This window comes from Tachysurus vachellii, chromosome 15 (genome assembly GCF_030014155.1).
Source record: "Tachysurus vachellii isolate PV-2020 chromosome 15, HZAU_Pvac_v1, whole genome shotgun sequence".
Classification (NCBI taxonomy): Eukaryota; Metazoa; Chordata; class Actinopteri; order Siluriformes; family Bagridae; genus Tachysurus; species Tachysurus vachellii.
The window spans coordinates 6,514,642-6,523,029 of record NC_083474.1 but is presented as its reverse complement, the minus strand read 5'-3'; the positions used below and the strand labels follow the sequence as shown (position 1 = coordinate 6,523,029).

At 36.9% G+C, this 8,388-nt stretch overlaps 1 protein-coding gene across 1 annotated transcript; it reads left to right on the top strand.

The window, feature by feature from the left end:
• The first annotated feature begins 2,322 nt into the window (after positions 1 to 2,322).
• Positions 2,323 to 7,877, top strand: zpld1b (zona pellucida-like domain containing 1b). The gene is made up of 10 exons (XM_060888455.1): positions 2,323 to 2,428; positions 2,521 to 2,741; positions 2,977 to 3,158; positions 3,374 to 3,446; positions 3,741 to 3,838; positions 4,146 to 4,226; positions 4,452 to 4,623; positions 4,736 to 4,832; positions 5,860 to 5,889; positions 7,708 to 7,877. Exons 1-10 carry the CDS (start codon positions 2,323 to 2,325, stop codon positions 7,875 to 7,877), a joined length of 1,230 nt encoding a protein of 409 aa, XP_060744438.1.
• Positions 7,878 to 8,388: the final 511 nt, after the last annotated feature.

Below are 8,388 nucleotides of genomic sequence, written 5' to 3'. Positions count from 1 at the left end.
CTATGTTTGAGCGCTATTTGTGGATTTGAAATTTCATGCTAGAATACAATGAGTGTGTCAAAACACCCACTGCTAAACAGTGTTAGCCTTCCGCTGATACTGTACATGTTTACCTGTCCACAGCCTGTGGCAGAGTTTCCCAGACTACTGTGTTATATTGTCAATTAAATTTTTTGTATAGCACGTTTAACAATTCACATTGTCTCAAAGCAGCTTTACAGAAGTATAGAAACAAAAAAGAAAAAAGAAATAAAAATAAGAAGAAGAAGACGTAGGATAAGAATAAAAATAAACAAAAGAATACATACATTTAAAGTTTAAAATGAATTTAAAAATATTGATTTGAAATTTAGAATTACCCGGAGGCGACAAGCGGCAAAGAAATCTCAATGAGATGATACTAGGAAGAATACATTTGAGAAACTTTGAGAAGAACCAGGCTCAGAAAGGAACCCATCCTTATTTGGGTGACACTGGACAGGAAATGATGTAAATGTAAATGATGTCCTTTCTGCAACAGTTTATAATAATGCAACCGAGAGCTCCTGAGGAGCTAATGGGTCATCGTAAACTATGAGCTCACTATGGACCCAACACTAATTCCTTCTCGAGTATAGAGTGTTAAATAAGATATTAATAGTTATAATAATATACAACCACATATAGTGATTTAGTAGTTAACACTCATCAGCTAGACAATGAAAATTTACAGTTTTACATGGTAGAATGTGTTTTTTGCTTTGATTTTCTGCCAATGTTGCAACTCTGCTTTTTGCTATTTCCAGAGCACATCATATCTATAGTAACACCGTTCTGCTTTTCCCTTTAAGAATAAGTAACTCTATGAGACCTCCACTTCACCTGTAAGAGCTACAGATGGAAAATTGAAACAACAATGGCAAATAAACTTAACTTAAATAAACTTGTCTTAAAAGCTGAATTAAAAGCAGTTTACCAGGTCTATGGACACCACATCTAGGCCTGGATTAAAGTACAAAACAATATTCAAAAAAAAAGGTGAATAAAAAAGAAGAATCAAGTTGTTCTCAAAGTGTAACTGTCATCATTATCATAATCATTATCATGAAATAGAGTATAATAAAATAAAGCCATTGAGTAAAATGAGCTTTCAAAATGTATTTTCTTGTCTGATATTAGTTGGTAATTCATTCCAGTCTTTATTTAAATGTATTATCCAAATGAATAAGAAATTGTAATGATGTCCTCAGGAGGAAGATTTAAGTGCAGACGTACTTTAGTTAAACTAATACACAAACCTCAGAAGACAAGGCAAGACAAGGAAATCTAGCTAAACTAAGGCAATATGAGGCAGTATTAACAGAGCCACACTACTCACAAAAATAAAAATAAAACCTATAATATAATATAATATAATATAATATAATATAATATAATATAATATAATATAATATAAAAACATAACCACAATGTTCAGCAACAAGGACGACAAATGGCAGAACTTATAGGGAAGCTGATAGGGAGACACAAAACTGGTGTGCACATATACAGGAAGTTAAACGGACATACAGAACCAATGAAGAAGGCAGGCATTTTCTCTGGATACTATGTACTTGAAGCATAATTAGAATAAGGGACATTTTATGTATATTCACAGGTGATCGACAGCAATGGCGTACCATGATACAAAAAGGCCTGCATTTGTGTAATCCTTCCAGGTATCCCTTTACTGTAATAAACAAGAATTAGAACTTAGCATCAAGCACAACATTAGCTGCAGATAATTTGCTTGATGCAGAAGATGAACCAGAGGCCCAATGCGTCAAAGTCAGCTGCATGCCCATCCATCCTGTCCTGATAGACAGACCCAGAGAAAAGCTCGTTTAGCCCCTTCAGTGGCTGATGAAAACATAATTCCCTGATTTAGCCCCCTGCTGAGTGCAGACATTAGTGCCTGATGACAGGTGAAGATCAAGGCATAAGGATATGAGTGGGAAATTGTAAAAGAGTTTCATGTTTCCAGGCTTGTGAAAAGATTTGTTCAAGGCATTCCAATTTGATGCATTTTCCCATGTTGTTCAGGACAGCTCATATTGTTGAAGAGTTCTGATAATGACTCAGTGTCTTGGCCCTAATCAGGCTGCTGGATTGTAGATGCCATCTTCTTGGAGCCTGCATAGCCAGTCGCTTGCAGGCAGTAGGTTGGAGCACATGGGGTTCTGCTAAACTGACTTGCTTAAGGAGATATCAGTAAGTGACACAAACTTCTACCACTCTTTTTTATGTTGTTCTGGATGAAAGTTTTCAAAGGGTCCCCCTATAACCATCTTTCCAGGTGCTGACATGGAGCTAATATGCCTCTTCCTTTTTTTAATACATGGAATGCCTTTGGCTTTTACTCAGTTTAATGGCTACAACTGTGATCCTGCCCTCCACAGTAGGTTTCCAGGTAAGCAGATATAAACATCTGAGCTTTGCAGTTTCTCTTTTGTTCCAAGAGCTGCTCTTGAAACTTTTCCTCTATTTTATCTTTACTTGAAGCTGAGCGGGATATCACTGTGTACTGTGGTGTGCAGACCATCACATTGAAGATCAACTTCTGTCCAGTGCTCTACTCGGGCTACACTGATACTGATCTGGCCTTGAATGGGCATCACAGTGATGCTCAGTGCCGTGGCTTCATCAACAACAACACGTTCCCCACAGCAGTGTTGTTTAGTATCAGCCTCAGCACACTGGAGGCGTGTGGAAACATGCTGGTGGTGAGACATGCTGAAAGGTTCAATATTAATGTGATTGCTTGGTCAGAAGAAGACAAGCCCCTAGTACACAGTATTTAAATTATTTGTGGTTAATTAACAGTGTTAAAAAATATTAGGATTTTTTTGTGAGTTGAGTAGTTTGTACTAATGACTAAAATTAGCAGTAATATCTGTGAAATAATACTAATAAAATATTGAGATATATCACTTTTTATAAAAAAAAATCTTTTTGCAGGTTTCGGCAGCTCAGGGCAACAACGCTTTTGGGAATATATCCCTGGTACAAATAGGGAATATTTCAGGCTACATTGACACCCCTGACCCTCCAACCATCATTAGCTACCTGCCAGGATTGCTTTATAAATTCAGCTGCAGTTATCCTCTGGAGTACCTGGTTAACAACTCTCAGCTGGCATCGTAAGTCTTCTCCTCTGTATAGCTGTTGAATTATCTATTTATTTCAATTACTTAAAATAAAGGGTGTGAGTAGAAGTGTGCTATTTGCTCACCGTACAATTTTTAGATCATTTTAGAACAATTAAATATTAGATACGTTTTTACATGCAAACATACAGATACCTCAATACAATGTACTTTTTTTTCTTTGCACATATTGTCTGTGCTTTTTCAAGATCATCAGCAGCAATAGCAGTAAAAGACAACAATGGCACCTTTGTGAGCACCTTGAGCTTGATTCTATACAATGTGAGTGAATCTGATATTATTTTGCTTTATAAAGAGAGAAAGAGAGCAGTTAGTGTATCATTTGCATCATACAATGTTCCCTATTTTAGGCTCGTATCTTATTTACAGAGTTTTGATAAATGATACAGTACATTATGTGATAGAAAAATCTAACCACTTGACAGCTCTGACCTAAAAATAAAAGACTACACTTGTTTTCATTGTTTCACTATGCATATTATTTTAATGGTTATTGTGTCCTTGATGGGTAAATTAAATCTGACTGAATGTTAATCCATAATTGAATTATTTTAGGATTCATCCTTCAGTCAGCAGTTGTCCATACCCATGGCTGGTCTGGCTCTGAAGACTAGAGTGTTTGCTGCTGTCAAGGCCACTAATCTAGATAGGAGGTATTGTTAAAAAAAATTCAAAATACTTTAAGATGAACTTAGTTATAAAATACAGTATAGAGTTTCATGACACTCACTTACTTCCTTCAGAAAGATGAGACTTTAAAAGAGGAATAATTTAATTTAATTATCAATGAACAAATATGGTTATTATGACAAAACGTGAATACAAAATACATATTTAATGTTTCACTTCTCTTATTTAAATCATATATAGCATCTACATATTTTTATAAAAATGTTTAAGATCAAATATTTGATTGGCTACGCTAACACAAAGGGTTGTTTCTCTCCCCCCACCCCCTAGGTGGAATATACTGATGGATTACTGTTACACCACCCCCTCTGGGAATCCCAATGATGAGATACGCTACGATCTTTTCTTCGGGTAATTTCACATTATCTAAAGTGGTGCGTAAAGGGATGCGCAATACCAGCAGAGAGCTCATTACCTGCTTAAACCAACCACTCACTATACAAATCTCTAACAATGGCCTTTTATAAAATGCTTTATCTCTCTCTCTCTATCTGTGTGTGTGTGTGTGTGTGTGTGTGTGTGTGTGTGTGTGTGTGTTCAGAGATAGTCTAATTCTTTGTTTCATTTTCCTAATAGATGTCACAAAGACCCACAGACCACAGTTTTTGAAAATGGGAAAAGTCAGATGGGCCGCTTCGCCTTTGAAGTTTTCCGGTTTGTGAAACACAAAAACCAGAAGATGTCCACTGTCTTCTTGCACTGTGTCACAAAGTTGTGTCGGGTAGATGACTGTGCGTTGCTGATGCCGGTAAATCTGTGTTCTGTTTGTTATTGTATTACCAGTTTGACACCAAATATAGGCATTCTTAGCAAGACATAATTTTAATAGTTAACGTCTGTCTTGAATGTTTTGATCTCAGATCTGTGGAATAAGAAGAAAGAGGGAGGACACCATACCTTCTCATGCTTCCAGTGAAGATGCTGTCATAACTGCTGGCCCTATAATCACCAGAGGTGGTGAGATAATAGTTCATCAGTGTTCATCAGTTTTCTTATTTGGTTATTTGTCTTAATGCAAACTATCATTAAGTTGTCATTAAGTACCATGAACTGTGGAATGTCCTGGGGATTTTGTGCTCAGAGAGTGTTGAAGTGCACGGTTGATTCTTACAACAACCAATAGAATACGAGATAAGCCACACCTCAGTTGTAAAGTGCCTGTCACATCCACAGACATGCACAAATTCCACTTTATTTGTAATGAATAAACTCCAATCATTTTTCCTCAGCCAAGAAGCAGATAACTATAGGATAACATTTTTTTTTGCTGCTAAATTGTTGCTACTGTAGTGCATGAAGTGCTGCTACTATACTATAGCATGACAAGCGACATATATTACCTAGTGAGCATTTAATTGGCTGAACACTTGAACTGATGATTTATCAAGAAATTTACATTTACATTTACATTTACAGCATTTGGCAAACGCCCTTATCCAGAGCGACGTACATAAGTGCTTAAATCTCTAACATTGAATACATTAATGCTGGCTCACTAAGTTACATACTTAAGATACCATGAGTTTAAAACATTTGTTCAAAGTTACAATGAAAGTGTCAAAGGTGTGTTTTTTTTTTTTTAAATGCAAAAGATAATGAAAGAAGTGCTAGTTGAAGTGTTTCCTGAATAAGTAGGTCTTCAACCGCCGCTTGAAAATAGCCAGTGACTCAGCTGTCCGGACCTCTAGGGGAAGTTCATTCCACCACCTTGGTGCCAGTACAGAGAAGAGTCTTGTACTATACTTGCCTCTTACCCTGAGAGATGGTGGAACCAGTCGAGCAGTGCTGGTAGATCGGAGGGTGCGGGGTGCAGTGCGAGGAGAAATTGACACATTTTTCAAGAACTATGGCATTAAAATGAAAATATAGGCAAAATCGTTTCTGGGGCATTTCGACCATTCAAAGAACTTTTGACATTTTTTTCTGTGCATATAAACATGCCTTCCACTTTACCATAACTTGTCCATTTCTTTTTCTTTTGTAGATGAAACCTCAACCACCAACTCACAGCTTGGTAAGATCTTTTTTAAAGTCAATTTTTGGTAACTTTGTATTATTAATAAATCTAGTATTTTGACCCAGGAAAAGATCTTGTTGTCTTCCCCAACATTTTGCCAGATATATTGCATAGTGCCTATGATAAAACACATTGAATATTTGATGTTGATGTTGAAACAAACATCACTCTCTCCTTTTCTCTCTCTCTCTCTGTTACTCTCTCTCTCAGAACCCGTTTTATCATGCTTTATTAGCATACAGTGGTGCCAATAATACCCAAATACTTTACACAGATTAAATCACACCAATTTGGTTGCTTAAGGTAAATTAACAGTACCCAACGCACTAAGGAAGATTTTGAAACATTAGCCAATGCTAACAACAGTTTTATTCTAGCAGAGTACCAGAAAGAATCCTGTGGAAGGAATCATGCATGGTCATACTGACTGTTGGCACAGAACATCCCCAAATCAGCTTATCTCCTTGTTGGTTCCATCCCCTTTGCCATTGGTTGTTATTCTGTAGTTAAGCTATTGGAACCCAATGTTTTTCCATGAGTCATCCAAACTTGGGATGTAATTGAACTCTGTAAATTGAATGGTGTATTATTACCAATAATTATTGTATTGTTTGGAGACATGGGGCGGTCATTGGCAAAGTCAACATATATAGAAAATATATTATCATGGTCACTGTGGTGTGAGCAAGGGGAGTAGTGCAGGCAGGGTTCTGGGTACATTGGCTTGGCCACAAAAAGAGCATGACCAGACCACAAAAACAGCCGTATTTTCACTAAATGACAAGTTCTGTCAATGTTAGCGTGTCCAGTAGCTAAGGAGGTATGAGTCCACGTGATCAACTTTCTGAGGTGTGAAGGCAAGTATTTCTTGTCTGCTGGGCACTATGCATTAGCTCTCACCTTAGTTGTGTCTTTTTTTTCTCCCAATTAATGTCTCGGGTTATAGCTGATATACAATGAGATGGTGATGGGTCCTTTAGAATGCAGGGAATCCTGATTAAATTTGTATTAAAGTTTTTAAACCCTAGTAATATGTGTACTATATACAAATACACCATGCCCCCAGACCCCCCAATAAAGATTTTGGCCTCTAATAACTTTTCCAGGGGAGAGGAATCCAGTCCTGATTTATAGGTTTCTTTTTCATGTAGAAGAAAGGGCAAAGTTCAGGGCTAAATCTACCCCTGTATCTGAGCCTCTTGGATGTTTAAGTACATGACCTGGGTGTATTTAGTGAACAAAAGGTAACTACATTAAGGCAAGGAACTCCATAAACTCAATAGTACAGTCATATGTGCCATGATACATGTGGTAGTCCACTGGCTCTCTTCTTTTAAAGTCATGATACTCCACTTTCCATGGCTCTTGACTGTGGTTGAAGTTGCGCACAGAATAGATATTGATACACTGTCAGAGACAGTGAATGGGCAGTGAAGGTGATGAACAGTTTGTGATTTCTCATTTTGTGCAGGAGATTTGGGGGTTGTGTGCATGCATCCAGGGATATCCCAGCACTATTGGGAACTTGGTTGTGACAATGATAAAAATAAGAAATGTGAATGGCTTGGTACAATGAGTGATGGTGAAGGGCTCACTTCAAATTTAACCTTCAATTTTAACAAAGTTAGTTTGCGTGAGGTATTGAAGTTGCTACGGGTATTTTTGTAATCGGTGTTGTCTTCTGGGAGTTGTAGTACGATACTAATTCCTGCTTTGATTTGACAAGTACTTCTGTGTTAAAAAGTGTAATTTGGTAACAAAAAAATAAATATGTTTCTTACTGAAAGCCTTTCTCTGTCCATGATTTACTAATAGCATCACCTAGTGACCCCTCTTCACCACTGGACACAGTGACGAGTGCTCTTGTTGCTGGAGTGGCAGTGTTGGGCCTGATGAGCTTGAGTTTCTTCATCCTTTCCATCAGGCTTCTGCGCAGGTCCAGTACCACATCTCTGACTGACATATGGAATGCCAGCTTTAAATAAAACACTCAATCCTGCTGCATAATCTTGTCTTCTAAATAGTTTTCCATCTGGGTCACTGCCACAAAGTATGTATTGGCAGGACCAGAATTGAGACCATTGTCTGCCATGTGATTTGTTTTTTATTATTATTATTATTATTATTATTATTATTATTATTATTATTATTATTCTGTTATTATTATTTCTTTTTTATTTTCTTCTACTTCATACCGCCTTTGGTTATTGTACTTCTGAAAAAACATTGTTTATTACCTCATCTAGATGTAATTACACTCCACTTTAGTGTTTAGTGATTATAAGTGATTCTTTGAACTTGAACTTACACAGACTTTGTATGGTTTTATTTAATCGTATTTTTTTCAAACATAAACAGTTAGTATGAAGAGTGCACTGGAGAGAATACAACATTTAGTCTCTGTATCTAACAATATCTAACAATGTTGGAGACACTTCTAGAGGGATCCAGACACTTCTAGAGGACCCTTCTGACAACATTTTGGACTCTTTGACT

Bases quoted from the DNA above. Each gene is read 5' to 3' on its own strand.
- zpld1b (XM_060888455.1), top strand. From the start codon at position 2,323: ATGGAGCTAATATGCCTCTTCCTTTTTTTAATACATGGAATGCCTTTG. The intron at 2,742-2,976 runs GTGAGACATGCT...ATCTTTTTGCAG, and splicing joins CGTGTGGAAACATGCTGGTG to GTTTCGGCAGCTCAGGGCAA. The intron at 4,833-5,859 runs GTGAGATAATAG...TTTCTTTTGTAG, and splicing joins CCCTATAATCACCAGAGGTG to ATGAAACCTCAACCACCAAC.